Source organism: Ailuropoda melanoleuca, chromosome 7 (assembly GCF_002007445.2).
Source record: "Ailuropoda melanoleuca isolate Jingjing chromosome 7, ASM200744v2, whole genome shotgun sequence".
In the NCBI taxonomy this organism is placed as follows: Eukaryota; Metazoa; Chordata; class Mammalia; order Carnivora; family Ursidae; genus Ailuropoda; species Ailuropoda melanoleuca.
This window is the reverse complement of record NC_048224.1, coordinates 108373509-108392986: the sequence shown is the minus strand read 5'-3', so window position 1 is coordinate 108392986 and position 19478 is coordinate 108373509. Positions and strand designations below refer to the sequence as shown.

General features: G+C 37.1%; 1 protein-coding gene across 9 annotated transcripts in view; it reads left to right on the top strand.

The window, feature by feature from the left end:
* KLF12 (Kruppel like factor 12) overlaps positions 1-19478 on the top strand; it is a 412821-nt gene that overhangs the window by 266692 nt on the left and 126651 nt on the right. For all 9 annotated transcript variants that reach the window (XM_019794254.2, XM_011218608.3, XM_019794255.2 and 6 more), the window contains one exon: positions 6901-7447. In XM_019794254.2, the coding sequence (XP_019649813.1) occupies positions 6901-7447 (547 nt within the window). The remainder of the gene's footprint in view (positions 1-6900; positions 7448-19478) is intronic.

The window sequence follows — 19478 nt, the reverse complement described above, 5'->3', positions numbered from 1 at the left end:
TAAGAGGGGGAGCTCATTTGCTTCTATCTCACACTAACCAGTTTTACTTAAAAGCACTTAATACCCTGAATACAATCTATAATACAGTTGTATGAGTTTGGAATTATATTACTCTTTTGTAGGTAGATAAATTCACACCTAGAGAATTTTAATGATGATACCAAGATGGCACAGCTAGTAAGGGATAGGGTAAGTCATGAATTCTTTTGTGTCCACATCAAATTTTCTTTCTGTAATAACCACACTGCACACTTATAAAGCAAAGGTTATCCTAACAGTTAAACCACGAGACATCTAATATTAGGTCAATTTATAATCTTTTCTGAAAACTACCATGAGATTATTTCTCAACAAATTTATAAAGATAAAATTAAATATAATTTATTTAAATGCTGGCTGGCTGGAGGAGTGGATAGATAAATCGATAGGTGGGACATCGTGTTTGTGTGTGTGTGTGTGTGTGTTTGTGTGTGTGCGTGCGCGTGCCCATGTGTATAAATGCTCTGCTTCTCTAAAAATTCCTGGTGCCGTTAAAGGTGAAACAGACGGCATGTAAATCTTGGCTAACACTTAGCAGAGTACTGTCTGCGCAGTCCTCAACCATGACTACACATTAGACTCCCTGGCGGACTTTCCAAAGATGAGATTGTGTCCAGACATTTTTTCCCCTCTTTTGTTAAGATTACCAAGTATTTAAAAGACATGACCAATATTAAAAGCACTTTTTAGTCATTGCCAGACCATACTAAGATTCAGCTGATGATAATGGCCGACTACGGGAAACACATCTAGTACTGTGGGTACCGGCATGGAGGGGGCTCTAGATTTGTTTTTATATTCACTCAACAAAACGCCTAAAGCTAAAGTTACATCTTAAGACGTTTATGCAGGAAAAAGATTATCTTATTAGGAAAGCTCACGTGTAATCCCCAGATCACTGAAAGGAATGTGTTCACTACAATATTAGGTATAATATTCTATTGAGTGGACTATTATGATTGAAACTGCTTTCAGACTTGAAGAAAATAATATGTGACAGGATAATCCTGTGTGCATTTATCTTTAGATTTTCACATATATATTTTACTAAGTGTATTGTTACCTTTATCTTGTTGTAGTTGGTGTGTATTTATGCAGTAATTTGTTAAGACATTTTATTTTAAAAAATTATTTTATTATTACCCTTTCAAGGAATAATATGTAATCCTTTGGAAAGTTTATATGTATATAATCATTTACATTATGAAATGTTTCTACAGTGATGAATTACACCTCAGCCCTTGGTTTGTAAACCTATGTGAGAATCTTGTGTCTAGTTAGGTAGAAGGAGAAAAATTTGTGGTGTAAATAGTCAGTATTTCCAAAATTAGATTTCCAGATATATCTAATACAGGGAAAAAAAAAGAGAGAGAAATCAAGACTGTTTTTGCTGATAGCATGTGCTTAATGATATATTTTATTATTTTAGTGATAAATCAGTTGAGATACTTTATGAAGTTAATTATTCTCATTCTCTTTGACAGAAATCCAGTATTCATTTAAAATCTTCATGTGTTTTAGAGTGTTGTTTCTTTTAGTGGTGTTGAATATATTAAGTGTTTGATCATTGTTTCCACACCAGGACATCAACAGCAAAATTCAGCTAAAGTCACCACTCCCCGACGAAAGTCTTGGTTGGCTTTTATTTAAACAAACAACAGGGGCACTTAGTTGACCCTGCGATTTAGTAGTCCATCAGTGTTGTATCAAGAATTGAGTGGTTAATAATCAAGGGTAAAATTTTAGCATGGAATCCTTTCTTTGTTTTGTTTTGTTTTTTGTTTTGTTTTAATGGAAGTTTTTTCTCTGTGGTGCTTAAAACTTCCGACTTTTCTTTATTTCTAATCTTTTCAGTGTTCCTACCCCATATGTTTCCTGGTAACATACCATATCTTCTCTCACTTTCTCAGATGCTTATACAGGCATTGCTCATTGTATCAGCTTTGCTTTACTGTACTTCACGGATACTGCCTTTTTTTTTTTTTTAACCAGCTGGGGTTTGTAGCAAACCCCCTCTAAGCAAGCCTGTTGGTGCCACTTCTGCAATAGCTTTTGCTCACTTTGTGTCTCTGTGTCATGTTTTGGTGATTTTCACATTTAAAACTTTTCATTATTATGAAATTTGTTGTGCTGATCTGAGATCAGTGATCTTTGGTGTTACTACTGTGATTGTTTTGGGGCACCACGGACCGCACCCATATAGGCCAGTATACTTAATAAATGTGTGTTTTCTGACTCCTCTACCCATCAGCTGTTCCCCCTCTCTCTCCCTCTGCTTGGGCCTCTTTATTCCCTGAGACACAATGCAAAGTTAGGCCAGTTAGTAACCCTATAGTGACCTCTGCGTGTTCAAGTGAAAGGAAGAGGCATATGTCTCTCACCATCAATCCAAAGCTAGAAATGCATAAGCTTAGTGAAGGAGGCTTGCCAAAACCCGAGACAGGCTGAAAGCTAGGCTTCTTGCACCAAACAGTTAGCCAAGTTGTGAACGCAAAGGAAAAGTTCTTGAAGGAAACTGAAAGTGTTAGCCAGTGAACACACGAATGTAGGAAAGCGAAACAGCCTTATTGCTGATAGGGAGAAATGTTTTAGTGGTCCTGACATAAGATCAGACCGCCCACATTACCTTAAGCCAAAGCTTAATCCAGACAAAGGCCCTAAATCTTGAATTCTGTGAAAACTGAAAGAGGTAAGGACGCTACAGAAGAAAATTTGAAACTAGGCTGGTTCCTGAGGTGTAAGGAAAGAAGCCATCTCCAGAACATAGAAGTGCGAGGGGAAGCAGCAAGCGCTGATGGAGAAGCTGCCACAGGCTCTCCAGAAGATCTAGCTAAGAACATTCGTGAAGGCGACTACACTAAACAACAGACTTTCAACATAGACAAAACAGCTTTCTGTTGGAAGAAGATGCCATCTGGGATTTTCATAGCTGGGGAGAAGGCAGTGCCTGGCTTCAAAGGACAGGCTGACTTTCTTGTTAGGAGCTAATGTAGCTGGTGACTCTCAGTTGAAGACTGTGCTCATTGACTATTCCAAAAATCCTACGGCCCTTAAGAATGCTGCTAAACCTACTCCGTCTTTGCTCCATAAAGGCAACAACAAAGCCTGGGATGACAGCAGCTCTGTGTACAGCATGATTTCCTGAATCTTTTAAGCCCACTGTTGAGACATACTGGTCGGAAAAAAGATTCCTTTCACAATATGACTGCTCATTGACAGTGCACCTGGTCACCCCAGAGCTCTGCTGGAGATGTGTGAAGAGGTTGGTGTTGTTTTTATCCCTGCTAACACACGTCCATTCTGCAGCCCATCGATCAAGGAGTCATTTCAACTTTCAAGTCTTATGATTTAAGAAGTACATTTTGCAAGGCTGCACCTGCGATTCCTCTGACGGATCCAGGCTAAATAAATCGAAAACCTTCTGGAAAGGATTCACCATTCTAGTTGCCATTAACAGCATTCGTGATTCATGGGAAGAAGCCAAAATATCAACATTCATAGGAGTTTGGAGGAAGTTGATTCTGACCCTCATGGATGACTCTGAGGGGCTCAAGACTTCAGTGGAGGAAGTAACTGCAGATGTGGTGGAAATAGCAAGAGAACTAGAATTAGAAATAAAGGTTAGCATTTTTTTTTAGCAATAAAGTGTTTTTAAACTAAGGTATGAAAATTTTTTTAGACAAAATGGTATTGTCCACTCGTAGACTACAGTTATAGTGTAAACATAACTTGTCTAAGCACTGGAAAGCCAAGAAGTTCACTTGACATGCTCTGTTGCAACATTCATTTTATTGCCACGGTCTGGAGCTGAACCCACAATATGTCTCATGTATGTCTGTAGTCCTTTTATTTAATTTCTAGCTCCTCCAAGTACTTCACATTTGGTGTTTTCCTCAGTCTCAGAGCTCTCGTTGTTGCTCTTGGCTACCCACTCTGTTCCCATCACCTCACTGCTGCTACGAATTTATGGATTCTTACCTCAGAACCAATGCATTTCAATTTTTACCTTTCTGAAAGTAAGGAGATGAATTCCAAATGATGACCTCAGGATCAAATCTTTCAGGTCTTCTCTCTTTCCTAAAAGTAGGAGCAAAAGCATGCCACAGATGGTTTGAAACCATATTTAAGTAGTATTGCTAGCGTTCCACACGTGTACGTACAGCCTGAAGCTACGGAGTGGCTTTACCTGCCACATCCCAGTCGGAGAGATACATATGGGCTGCGAGGATGTAATAGTATGTCAATGATGTAAACAGGTGAATGGTACAATAAGGATTTTGTTCTCTTTATACTGACGAGGCATGGTTTGGGGACATACTGGCTGCATTTCACCTGCTACGTATGAAGAAGGAACCAACATGTGCCTTTGCAGGGGTGATCCTTATAAATTCATGCATCATGTGTGCAACATCCCAGGGACAATGTGTGTAGTCCAAGGGTTTGGTTTATCCTTGCTAATTTTTATGATCATTTCCTGTATTTTGGTTTAAGCTCATGTAAAAGCTAAGTAGTTCTCGCATATTTGAAAATACCTAGGGACTCTTAATATTTGGTCCTTCATAGCTTTCCTAGTATATGCAACAGAATTAAAAGAGGAACACTCTTGTTACGAAACAGCTTAAGGAATAAATATTTTTCTTGGGGATTAAGCAGATACCTACAAAAGGTGGGCTTCGGTTCATAATCTATAAAAGTTGAAGTCATTCGCAAAGCTCAGTGATGCTTGATGTCTCAGAAGCCATCTCTACAAATAATCTCCATACTTAACCACCTCTTGTATTGTCATAATCCATTAGTTTTTTGCTTACATTATGAAATGTTCCTACAGTGATGACTTACACCTCAGCCCTAGCTTTGTAAACCTAGGTAGAAACCTTGCGTCTAGATAGAATAATCGCTGCTTCCAAAATTAGAATTCTGGATGTATCTAATACAGTAAGAAGAGAGAAACTAATCAAGACTATATTTGAAGTCAAACAGTATTTCATAACATGTGCCTAATGACATATTTTATAATTTTAATAACAAACCATTTGGGATATTTTATAAAAGCAGCCTTAACAAAGAATTTCTGTGTGGGTATAACATACTAATAAGAAATATCTTAGATTGTTCTAAAAAGAAATTAAATGATAATGCTGGGCATCATCCGAAATACTGTTCTAGTTAGAAGAGTAGATAATGCTAATAGCTTTTTTTTTTTTAAGTAGCTCAGTTTATGGTATTTGTGGGGTTTTTTTGTTTCTTAATGTCTGAAAAGATTTAAAAGAGTTATTTCTCAGTTTCAACACATAGAATGAAATCTTAGCACTAAGAATGTCATGCAGTAGATATTTTGGATGGTTTATTTTTATATTTTCTAATTCTCTTCCTTTTTTTGTGGGTAAGTAACCATCTTAGCTTAGAAACCTCCCCCCCAAAAAAACACAATAAAACATCAACCCATTTCCCTTTTTAGTTGATCTGGTACCATTGTTGACTTATTATCTTGTTGAATAGAATTCCCTTGTACTACTGCCTATTGTGTTTTGAATGGAGCTATAATTTATATTCTATAAAGAAAGGTTTTAAGAAACATGTTTTGTTCCTTTAAGTGTATGCTCAAATTTTAGGGGGAATAGCAAACCAAGATCTTTTATTAAACAAAGAATGAAATGAACCAACTTAATATAATTTTAGACATTGTTGTTCTGATACCGTAATGAAGCTGAAAAAAAGTTTTTGGTCTTCGTTTAATAGAACATTAGTGCCTATGTTAGCCTGGCCAAATTTGATATAACGAAAATAATCTGTCACAGTCTAATTTTCTCTGATAAGGCTAGCCTGACACATGCTAATAGAATTGTTAAGCCATTTTAGGCCTTGGAGGTGGGCATTCAATGAATACTTGTTGAATTTATGAATGAATAAGTATAAGGATAAATTATATTCATGTCCAGTAATAAAATGTTAAGTCCATTAATCTTAATCTTAAGTTAAATAAAATATTCATAAATAATTTAAAAGTTCCAGAATAATTTTTTTTCTAAAATTATTATTTCCTAAAATGTTTGTTGTAATAGTTATGTACATTATTTTGAGAAAATGTTATCACTAAGAGTTAAAACATAACCCAATTGTTAGAAAACATTTGTATTTAATAAGTTAGCATTTGTGCGCCTTTTCAGGGCTGGTCATGAGAATGGTATGGGAGCTCTTGCACCATATATAAGAGTTGAAATGTAGTGATTTTTCCCAGTATTGTTGCCAGGAATTTTATGCCTCCAGATTATGATAGTATTGAGTAAGGGTTACAATCATGAAATGGTAGAATTGTAGAGCTGGAAAAGGTGTTTATGTTTATCTAACCAAAATTCCCATCGCTTTATAACTGAGGAAAATGAGACTCAAAAATGCAGGATGGGTCGAGTCAATAACAGGAGTGCTTTTCATTAATTAAAATAATTATTATTTTAAATAAATAAGCTGTTATATTTATACAGTTTGAAGTAGGTCATGCTTTGCATACTGCCCTTGTCTTTTAGAGATTTTATGTAACACTGCCATTCATTTTGGGGTTCTTTGGCCTCTTTTCTCCTCCACGGAGCACCTGTTCCACTGGATTTTAACAACTGTGGTGTCTCTCCTAATTGGATGAAAATGTCTTTATAGCAGAGGCCTTGTCTTACACTGTTTTGTACTTTTGTACTCTCAACTCTAATCGCGATGACTGTCACAGAGCAGTTCTTCAACTATTTGGGGAATGAGTAGTGTCTCATAGCAATAAGAGAAAAATTAATAAGCACTCCAGTCATAAATCTTGCCATCTATTAAATATGTGATTAACAAAGATCGATATGTGTCCCCTTTTTCTCCCCACAGTCTCCAAACGTCCACAACTACCCCGATATGGAAGCTGTTCCCCTGTTGCTAAATAATGTGAAAGGGGAGCCCCCGGAGGACTCATTATCTGTAGATCACTTCCAAACACAAACTGAGCCAGTGGACTTGTCAATCAACAAAGCCAGGACATCCCCCACAGCCGTTTCATCCTCCCCGGTTTCCATGACAGCGTCCGCCTCCTCACCTTCTTCAACTTCAACCTCTTCATCGTCTTCTAGTCGTCCAGCCTCCTCCCCCACTGTTATAACATCGGTATCTTCAGCGTCATCTTCGTCAACAGTATTAACTCCAGGGCCCCTTGTAGCCTCCGCATCTGGTGTGGGAGGCCAGCAGTTTTTGCACATTATCCATCCTGTACCGCCTTCAAGTCCCATGAATTTACAGTCTAACAAACTGAGTCACGTTCACCGCATCCCTGTGGTGGTACAGTCGGTGCCTGTTGTCTACACAGCTGTGCGGTCACCTGGAAATGTGAACAACACTATCGTAGTGCCGCTTTTGGAGGATGGGAGAAGCCATGGCAAAGGTAAGGGACACAAGCGAAGCCTTGATTTATTTCAGCACTAGAGGTAACTGTGCCTTTATTCAGTGAGCTGCCCCTAAATCGGGTGCAAGTACCCCGCATCCAAAGAGGTTCTGTGCACAGCACAGACGCCAGTTGATCAACACGGTTCAATACGAAGCAACCGCGTGTTGGCATTGGTATTTGCTTCAGTGTTCTTTAGTCTGTATTTTTACGTATCAGGTCATTTAATGTTAGAATTCAAATGTCTTATTTTGCAAAATAATGTTTACCTTCAAATGCTCAGATGGAAAGGATAATCTGTATTTAGCATAACTGCTTGTAAGTTGTGTCGCCATCAAAATAATTCTAAAGTTAGGTGTTTGACTACGAAAGCCTCATGTAGCTTGAGGTCGTATCTTAGTGTAAGTTGTTGGCATTTTAAATAACAGTATGACGCAGTATGATGGAATATTTCAAAATGCAATATTCAAATTCCCTTCTAGGATTTAGAAGGCAGGGAAATACTTTGCTACGTAACTCTATTTAATAATACCTAGTTACCTAACTTTATATATGGCCGTTATGCAGTTGATCGTGAACTTGCTTTCCTACTTCTAAGCTCTTATTTTTTTTTCAATTCTTACTAGAAGGAATTAAAGTAACATCATGCTGTCGATTTGTTCTTCCTTTGTCATGAATCTGCAAAATAAGCAACACTTCTATATACATGTAAAATACCCCTAATCATTGACTCATTCCCTCTAAAACTAAACACATATGCATGTATTTTGTCTTTAGGGCCAAGAAATGATGATTTATATTGTATTACTTTTTGCTTTGATACCGTATTACTACTGAGGCCCATCATTAAAATATGATTGATGAATACATAAACACTGCCTTCCCATAAAATGCTAGTACACGTGGATTTTTACAGTTCTTCTGTAAGGTAGGATTCAGTGCATAGAAATAACAGTTGATCGTGAAGTTAGAGAAATTTTTGCAAACAGACTCTGCAAAACTGCATCCATCTTTGGCAGGTTATTGTTTTATCTGCATCAAGTTTCTTCATAGCACAGAAAATGAATTTTACCTTCTCAGTGTTACCAAGTGAAAATATCACATGATTCACAGCACTAAGAGATTTTAGATTGCAGACTTGAGATGTAGACATTCTGTGCTTAATGCGGAGACCTCTGTGCTTTGTGCTATTTTGGGCAAAGGCCATGAAGTAGTCCCACCACATTAGTGGATAGGTAGAAGAAAAAGAGTTATAAAGCAGTTGGGTTTTTTTTGGATTTTACTTTAGTTGAACCCCCTCTGATGTTACTAACACTTCTGATCAAAAGGAGCTAACCAATTTGAATAATAATGGAACTGAAGACCACATTAGGTATTTATTTTCTTTCATAATTTAAAGATGTGTTCACAGATCTTTTAAGAATTAGGAATTAACAAAGCGAAAGTGGAGCCTTGCATATTGAATTACTTTATATATGTGTGTATGTGTATACCATAGAATCCAGTCCTTGTACCATACCCCTTATAGGAAATACTGCTTTAATTGTGAAAATGATTGATGAGGATTTTAATGTTCATGACACTTTTTTTTTTTTTTTACAATTTTGATGTACTAATGAAAGAAACAAGAGTTATCTCTTTTATTTGACATTATCCTTTTTGGGAGAGGTTATTTTTATTTAAGGTGATTGCTATAGAAGTATATATATATTTTTTTATAATAATATTTTTTATTATATTATGTTAGTCACCATACAGTACATCCCTGATTTTTGATGTAAAGTTTGATGATTCATTATAGAAAGTATATTGCCAAAACTTAATTTTCTGGAAACTGTCTCTGCAGAAGAACTTTGTTACGACTCATGCTATAATTTGCTCTCAGGTGTATTTGTTAGTTTCATGCCGTGTTTTTTACTCAGCAGTTTTCTCATGTCAAGAATAAAAATTGATATAATCCTAAAGCCCCTGGACTGTGAGATGGACATTCAGGAGCATGAGATTCAGGGTGAGGAATCTGAGTTAGACCTAGTCCTCTCACTTACAGCTTTGCACTGGGAAGAGTTCTTCAAAGAGTAAATGCGGATGATAGCATGATCTCTCCTTGAAGATTATTGAGGATTTAAGTAAAAGCTTAATGTCTAGGTTAATCAACTATCAATAAAATGTTTGCAATTATTTATTATTATTTACCTCCTCTCCGAAGTACTCGAAGTGGTAATGTTCAGAAATTTTTTCTCTGTCATATAAAAGTAAAGTTGGAAGGAAAAAAACATACTGAATTTACAAATGAAAAAGTGCGTCCGAGAAGTTAGTATAGAAATGCTTCTCGGCATTGTTACTGCAAGTTATAGGGGATGAGAGTTTACTATGAGAAATTATCTGTAAACATCCCATATTTTCTATTTTTATTAGTTTGTATTATGTTTTTATAATCACCATATTGTACAAATATTGCTATAGCATTTTATAAGGTTTTTTTATTATTTAACTGATTAATTAGATGATGATAAAAGTGTCTAGTGGAGGAGTCTTGCCTACCTCACAGAATGAATAAAAGAAAGGGCATTTTAGTAATTCTTCCAAGCCTTTATTTTGCACATATGCAGCTGGGCACTAGGCCAACAATGAAATGGCTAAGCGATAAAGGGAGCCCCTATTCCGTTCCATGTAGGACTTGTATATCTGCTATGGGTAAGCAAAAGAAAATATGATAGGGGAGTTGGATTTTCAAAATGCTAATAATAAAATTACAAAACTAACTCATATAAATGCACATGATTGTACTGGCTAATTATTTTTAAAGTTGTTATAACACATCTGGTCTCTGGTAGAAAAACTGTTTATCTATCATGTTACACAAACACCTGTGAATGTACCCATCCATGTTTTAAGATGACGTATCACATGAATTGAATCATTTATCCATTCAAGTATTTATTGAGCATCTGTCATGTACTAAGTATTTTATTGGTCCAAGGACACAGTGTTGAGCAAAACAGAAGCTGTTCTATAGTAGACCCCAAAAAAAAAAAAAAATCATATAATTGATAATTGTGGACATTCTGTGCTTAAGTTGGATTAAAACATAGACTACTCATGGATTTGCCCAGGGGATAGAGTTTAATTATAACTGCAGATGGAGAAAGTTGTATTTGATAAAAGTATTTTCACAGTCAGTATTATATATGGTTGGAAATGTTTTCACTGTGATGCTCAGAGGAGGTGGTTAGGGGTTGGGGGATGTGGTAGGGTGAAATGTCCATATGAGTATGCTTGACTAACAACAGAAGGATGTGAGAAAACTTTCCAATGAGGATGGAAACTCAGCCCATCCAAGTATTTAAAGAATATTGGTCTAAAGGAATGGCAAGTTGTTAGCTAGCTCTGTGCACTCAGTTTGGCCTTGAACATACTATGTGATCTGAAGAAAAACAGCATGATATTCTGGAATGTATAGCAAACAAACACAGTTTAGGCTAGAGCTACGAGAGGGAGGATATCAGAGAAGGTCTCCCGGGGAAGACATTTTCCCTCTTGATACCAAAAGGACAAAGTAGCAGTTAGCCCCCAAAGTGGTTGTGCTGAGAAATGGGAGCTCTCTGTGTAGAGGGAACAGCCAATGGACTGATCTTGCCCCAGTTTTGTTACTATGTAACCTGAGACACATTATTTATAAACAAGACCCTAAAGAGATTATTTGACCTCATAAAGGAGTTTCAGTCCAGCCTGGGGGAAGTTTTTGGTACATTTCCCAGGAGATTTTCATTAGTTTTTACAGATACTTAGTAGCAGAAAAGCATAAGTGTCATAACAAATCACAAGCAAAATTGTTCTTGGTTTGTTACTGCCTGGATGAAGGCAAGTTTTGGAATATCCCCTCCCTCCCTCCCATCCCTCCCTCCCTTCCTTCCTTCCCTCCTTCCTTTCCCTTCCTCCCTTCCTTCCTTCCTTCCTTCCTTCCTTCCTTCCTTCCTTCCTTCCTTCGGACATACTATATGCCAAGTAAAATTCTGAGGCTTGAGGTTCCAAGGTGAGCAAGTGCCTACTGTAATGGGCCTGACTTTCTCGTGTAAGAGGCAAACAATTTATGTCAGATGGTGTAAGAACTATGACAAAAAATAAGCCATGATAAGGGGATGGGAAGTCAAAAGAGAGGAGTGCAGTTTTAGGTATAATCTGGCCTACCTGAAATGTAAGCTATGATAATAATATCTGGGGAAGACCTTTACAGAAAGAGAGAACTGAAAGTTCAAAGACCCCGAGGCATGAAGGGTGCACGGCGGGTATGACGAAGAATTACAAGGCAGCTGGTGGAACAGGAGGGGAATGAGCAATGGGAGAGCAGTGGATATGAGACCAGAGGGCTTAGTAGGTCCAGATAATGTATGGCCTCAAAGAACATGGTTAATTGCCTTGTTTTTTTTTTTTCCTAAATATGGTAGGAAGCCACTGGATCTGGACCTTTGAGCAGGAGAGTGACATAAACTACCTTTTACATTCTTCCTTTTGCAAGAATCACTGAATCACTGCTTAATGAGGACTGAGAATTGGGTATCTGGCAAGGGTGTAGTTCACTGGTGACACTGACAGTGTGTCAGTGGGATGGTGGGGACAAAGGACTGACTGAAGTGAGTTCTTCTTCAGATGGGAGGTGAGGAAGGGAAGACTGAAAGTCTGGACAGCTCTTTGGAATAACTCTGCAGGGAAGAATGGTGGTAGAGAAATGGATTGATAGCTGGAGAGACTTTTAGGCTCTCAAGGCAAGGATTTAAAAAGGGGGAGATATTATAGCCATTTGTATGATATCAAGAATAATCCAATTGAGGGCCGTCTGGGTGGCGCAGCGGTTAAGCGTCTGCCTTCGGCTCAGGGCGTGATCCCGGCATTGTGGGATCGAGCCCCACATCAGGCTCCTCTGCTATGAGCCTGCTTCTTCCTCTCCCACTCCCCCTGCTTGTGTTCCCTCTCTCGCTGGCTGTCTCTATCTCTGTCAAATAAATAAATAAAATCTTTAAAAAAAAAAAAGAATAATCCAATTGAGAGTTGAAAATGGGTAATTCTAGAGAGGGAAGAACTGTAGAAGCAAAGTCTTTAATTGCATGTTAGTTGCTTATATTATACTGTGGTATATATATACATCTTGCAGTAATTTGCTACTACTGAATTCTGAAGTCAACTTACTAGATTGACAAGAGTTTTTAGGAAAAAAAAAGATACATGATGTAAAGTGAACATACAAAATACAAAACATACAAAATACAAAACAGCAGATAATCATCTCGGGTTGATAATGAAAAGCAAAAAAGTGAAAGTTCAATAAAATTTGGGTCCATTGAGAGTTATAAAAATGATACCAGAATTAATGTACGATCAAACATTTCTCGTTCATCACCTAGTGGAAGGTATAGAATAATTCAAAACAAAATAACCCCAAGATACTTTGCATTTGTCATTTAAAACTATTTTTTATATCTGAATATTAATGAATGTTACATTTTAGAAATTCAAAATACTTAAAGAGCAGCGCCATAACCAGTCTGTGAAAATCCAGCTAATGAGCTAGGGAAAAAAAATGGATTTATCTCCTCCCTCTCATACCTGAGCTGGTCCTTTCTCCAGGTAGCTGAAGGAATGGATAATAGCACCCCAATGCCAGGAATGAGGCTCAAGCAAGGAAGCATTGATCAGTGGCTTTGGAATAATGAGAACTGAAAAAGCCTGCGGCAGCAAGGGGGACAGATTTCCTTGACCACTGTCCCATTCTTCTGTCCATGTGACCATCATAAAATAGGTTGCCTAGAAGCCAGAGTTCAGCTCCAGTTTCCTATACAGCCATATTTTCTTCCATGAAAATGCAATCCCAGCAGCCTGGTCTACCAGAATTGTATAAAACATATCTATTGCATTAAGACTTTATTGTAATGGTGTCGTACTTGAAAAACAACTTCTTATGGGTTATGAGTGCAATAGTCCAGACTTAAAACAATTATGCTCTCAGATCCTTGAGTAGAAAGTACTTTTTACCCCCAAGATATCTGACTAGAGCATGTTGATACCGCTGTTAAGAAACCAGCCCCATTTGGGCATGTAATTCCTTTGGTCATCTTTTTTAAGAGTGTTGTGGTTTTTTTATTATATTTAGATGAAGTGAAGATCCTCCAAAAATATACCTTATTTTCATAGCGCTCATTCAGGAGTTTCAAAGGGATGTGGTCGTGGGCAAATTTGAAATACTCACACCCCATTTTCTTCCCTCCAGTCTGTTGCTTTTCTCAGCAGCCAACAGGAAGAAGCCACAAGTGTATTTTTAGTCCTGTGCCATTTCTATTTGTGAAAGGAAATATGGTCACTGCAGTGATTGCTGCCGAGCTGGGTGGAGAGGAGGACTGTAGCTTTGGCTCCTCCTGACCGTTGAGTGTGGCTGTAGTTTTCTCACATGAAACTCCCCATCCCGGATCTCTGCTTCATCCATTGTCTTCTGCTGTTAACTCTCTCACTTGTTGATGTTACGGACGCCCTATTCCAGGTGATGGTCCTTCTTTCGTGAACTCACGTCCTCTGCCTACCTTCCACGTGCCTGTCCTCTTTTAGTTCACCATTCAGTGGACTCCTGATGTCATCTGTCCATATGACCAGAATTGTCGCAGGCAGCTGACCTGTGCTTGTGTACAGGGTTGTCTCTGCTTTTTGAGTGATTGAACTACTGCATCTTCCTTTGGCCCATTTATTCTTCGACATGCTCTGTTATGAGAACGTCCAGATTTAGTTGATGTTTTAGGCCTCCATTTGATTTTTATTGACAAACCGTTTAGTTACGTTCTTTCATTAATTTTTTTTTTTTTAATGCTGCCTTTTGGGAAGTGGGACTGGAGTGTTGCTGACTTTTGGTTTGCTTTCCTTAAATATCGACTTGATAGGACGTGAGTGTTTCAGTGCTATCATCCTAAAGCAAAGGCAGGAACTCATTCAAGAGTGAGAAAGCCAGTCAGCTAATATTAATGAAAAATTGAGTTTTAAACAGGAGTTCAGAATATTTTATGGAGATGCATGGGTCATTTGTGGTTCGTGTTTACCTGATTTGCGACGTGAGTAGAAATTTATCGGGGTTTTTTTTCACTTCCGGTCATGCACAAGAGGTTGAATAGCTTCCTCCAGAAAACTGGCTTCTTGTGTTCTTTTTCCTCTGAATACCTTCAATCTGTTAATTTCTCTGATTCATCTGGCATAGACTGGTTTAGGTCTAAGATTTGATGATAATAACTGTCTCAGAGAGGAGACAGAAGTTATCTGTATCATGCTAAGAGAATTAGCAGAAAACAGAAAATTCTAGGTATTCTCCTTATAATCTGTAAAACGTCAAAGAGTGAGTTTAATTGGCTTCCCCCCACACACACACACAGTTAAATATTAAATTAAAGTATAAAGCACAAAAGAAGAGAAAAAGGAGAACATAAGGACAGTAGATGGAGTCCACTAATTTAGAGAGAGATGATACTTCACTCAGAGGTAGATATTACTTAAGGAGATGAAGATCTAGGTGAGAAAAATCTATTAGAAAAAGTAGTTAAAGCAGGAGTTGAACAAAATGGTGTCTGTATTCATTCTGTTGTAAATTGTCAACCACCACACCATTTTAACCTGTTGCATAAGTTCCCCCTATGATAAAAAGATTGAATTTATGTTTAAATCAATATATGCTTAAATGTGATATTTTCCTAGTAAATACTCTGATGTAGTTGCTACAGTCATTTTTCACCACACCTGAGAAGCTTCTCAGGTGATATTTACTACATTGAACATTGCATATTGGATTTTTGAAATATAATACCTTTCATTTCTTTTGTGGTTTCATTTTTTAAAGACAAATTTTTTTCTTTCCCAGAAAATATAAAGTTATCATATACAATAAATATAAGAATATAGTTCTTGCTTACGTATAAAGCTTCTAATTTTACATAGTGCAGGTGCTATTATGCTACAAAGAAAATCTTACTTTATCTATTAGATTGTGGGTGTTTATAGAATTATTTTGATAATATTTGAATGTATATACTTAGTGCAAGAGACCTTTGGAAATCTGTCCATCTGTGTATCTAAATATATCTGCATATCAAATAGCCATTTTATCCAATGACTGGTAAGACCTATAGGAGCAAATGAAAGAAGGAAGACTATAAGATCCAAGAGGGAAACTTGGTCTTAGAATCATTGCTAGCACTATTTTAAATTAGCCTCTTAATTATTCACAACTCTCTGGCTGTGCTTTTTGTTCCCTATTTGTTCTTATTCCCTTAATTCTTTTTCTGTTCCAAACTATAGAACTATTTTCTCAGCTCTTTCTCTTTGCCTGTTTTCCATTGTTAATGGAGAATTTGATTAACTGGTATTCTACTTTGTGTTCTTTAGAAAAGAACAAGTTGATCATTGTCTAATAAATAAAAGAAAAGCTACCAATTTACAGAGTAACAATCACATACTGGATTTTTTTTCCAGCCACATTTTTATGGAGGAAATGCTACCCTGACCATTGGCCAGTTGTATGTGTTTTCATGACCGGGTGGCTCCGCCATCTTTTTTCTTCTATTAATTCATTTTTTCAACAAATGTTTATTGAACTGATCATATGGCCAAGAATATTCCCTGCTCCCAGCTATGGAGATTTTTTAAAATAAAACTCCTCTTAAAAGCTAGCTTTAGTGTACAACACAATGAAACAATATTGTTCATACTGTGGGATTTTTTCCTATTGAATCTTGAAATTATTTTGGTAGCTCATAATGGGCAGTTTCAAAGAAATTAAATAAAATGGAGACTTTTTTGGAGTATGTCACCCAAATAAGTATTATATCATGAAACTTTTGTTCAGTAACCTATTTATTTACGTACATGCAAATGTGGTACTATGAGAGAGAGAGAGAGAGAGAGTGTGTGTGTGTGTGTGTGTGTGTGTACCGAGTCATGTTGAAATATGCATTTCTTGCTGTGCTTCCTGTCCAGGAAACTTGAAAAAGACTACATTGGAGTTCTCACCTTTGCCTCAGCCCCATCCCTCGTCCCCGTCTCCTTCCTGCACCTCCCTCGCAAACTATCCACCTTGGTGCCACCTCTTTTCTCTGCCTTCTCACTCTTCGCCTTCCTTCCATTTGCTTATTTTCTCCCTTCTTCTGGTTGTCCTTCTCCATCTCCCTCCACCCCTCACCATTCTACCTACTTTTGACACTCAACTCCCTTTTCTCTTTCATAGGTCACTGAATCACTTATCCTAGAACTAAGGTAGTATTATGGAACTTAAGCCACTTGTGTTGTAAATGACGGTCTTTGTACTGCCATCTAGTGGTAGAATTTTAAAGCAATGCAAGAGTCGGTAGTCTAGTTACTCTGATGGCTCCCAGATTTTCCCAGCTAGTTTAGGGTTGTGAGGGAGTACAGTGAATATGCCCTTTTTAAGTAAAACTTGAACCTAAATTTGAATTATAACTTACCTGCTTCGTTTTTAGAGCCCTAGTGTGTGAAGTATCTTTTTTTAGAAAGGACTATATTTAACTTGTACCAGAAAAAAAAAAAAAAAGTAGCTCCTACTCACTTGTCCCACTTTCCATCTTGTGTATTTGTATGTGACTTCTGTTTAGTAGAAATTAAACATGACTTTCTATGTATCTGTGCTTAGTTTTTTTTTAACTATGGTTTATGTTTGTTGGATAAATGGAAACACATATGCCAACTTGTGTGCTAACAAGTTTTGCTGAATGTCATAGAGAAAAAAAAAATAAAAGATAGATGGAGAGTCATTCTCCACACAGCAAGAACTCAGAAAATAGGAGAATTTGGTGAAACTGGAATAACTTGGAGAATTCATCAGAGGAACTACCTCCTTAGTTAGCTAGGGGCTTAGGAAAAAGAGGTTCAGTAGAAACAGGGTAGAAGTAGAAAGATAATCTCATGATCTATGGGTTTCTTAGTTTCCTGGGGGAAAGAAAGACTTAGTGGGAGAGTAAGCTGTTCTGTTGACAAAAACTGTAGTTGTTTATATTGTTATATATGTTTATATAAACGTGTGTTTATATGTGGTATACAGTGTTATAAATCTTCACTTCTAGATTAAAATATATCGGGGTCTCCCAAAATCCATGTAAGCTTCAGTAGCTACTGTTTTTCCAACACACTGCATCGTGCCTGACACTAGTTAATGCTCAATAAATATTTATTGGTTGAAGATATGAACAAATTAATAAATTAATGTAGTCTGGTATAGGTACAAGGTTTCATATGTGATGCTTAGGAGTGCTGTGGCAGTGTTGGTCTATAGACCTAAACCCTAACCATAAAAGGTGATCTTTCTCTTACATGGCAAAGGAGATGAAACAACATAAAATGATAACCAGCAAGGCTCCTCATATCCTCAGTCTGGCTCCTGCCACCCTTTCACGCCACTCTGTTGCCATTCTACCAGATACGTCTCAAGTCCCAGCTACAGTTTCCACGGCTTTTCATGATGACTATTCTACCTTTACCCTTACACTTTCCTTTTCCTGGAAGATCTTTTCTTTCTCTGGCAAAAGACCTGGCCCCCCCCCCCAAAAAAAAAAGTCTTTTTTTTTCCCCTAGAAAGGGACATATTAAATTATAAGGCAATTTATTCCATATATATGAAATTTTATGTATGTGTGTTCGATATATTTGGTTCAACATGTAATATATAATATATAATTATATTATGATATCTATATAATTCATTGCTTTAATTGCCTTATCCAGCGTCTGATACACAAGAAACACTGTTTGCAGAATAAATGAAAACCATTCCTAAAGATGTTCCTATTTTATATCATTGGGCCATCTGTAATTCCCTGGCGTTCTTGCATATGTTGTTTCTGAGGTTGTCTTATTTCATGGTACTTAATATTAAAGAATGATACTTGGTGGTACATGATAGATGCTTACTATGATTTAGATTTTAATCGTTTCTGGAGTTGAACCCCTGTGGGTGAAAAGTGTTCTTATGACTTCGAAACGATCTTAATGAAAAGATATTGCCGTGTGAAAATTATAGTCCTTATTTATTCTTTTACCCTCAGGTAAAATATTTTACCTTTGAAACTAGAATAAATAATGGCTTTGATTGGATTCAGGCAATTAATAGAGTCTGCTATAGGTTTCTTGTATAACAGTAACACCAATTTCATTTCCTAGTCAGGATGAAACAATTATACTTCCTACCCACTGCAGTTAACTGCGTCAGCATCATAGTACCATAAAATCTCAATAAAATCTGAAAACTGTGGAGTATGGATAATCCCACTATAAATTGTAATAAAAATTACCCCTCCAGACTCTATATTCTCTCCATTAAGTTCATAGACACTGTCTCTTTGTACATAAAGTTTTATGAAATAAATCGACCAGTTCTCCTGTCCTTACCAGATAGCAAGCTGTATTGATTTAAAAGCTGATAATGGTACAATCAGATTTTGGTGTTTGCAGTGCATTTTAAAAACATAAATTTCATCTAACAAACCTTAAGTAGAAGGAAAATGCTACTTTTATTTGCACTATGCAGTGAATATTTCTTTGTGAGAAAGAATAAATGACATCTTTCCCGTGGTGGGCCTATTTGTTGCAACCATAAAACAAAGATTTGGTTTCCTTCCACAGATCTCTAATCTTAAAGGTATATTAAGCAAACCCAAGCACAAATCTGAAACAGCTCTGTCTGAATTGTTTCAAATCTTCCGTGTTTAGAAGGAATTGTCAATTTTGTGACTGCATTTTTGTCTCTCCGCGCTAAATCCAAGGGCTCCCCAATCATCTCTGATGTGGCCTTTGTCAGGAGTGGATGTTTTAAATCAGTCCGCTATAAACACAGAGCCCTTTAAAACAGAGGAACCCTTCTAGAGACCTAGGTTGTAAATCCCCAGAGAACATGAATTAGACCCTAGAGGAAGTCATACGTTATAATGAAGGTAGGGTAGGTGGCATTTGAGGTCGAAAGTTAAAAAAGCATAAGATTTTGCTACTCAGGGTAGAAAGA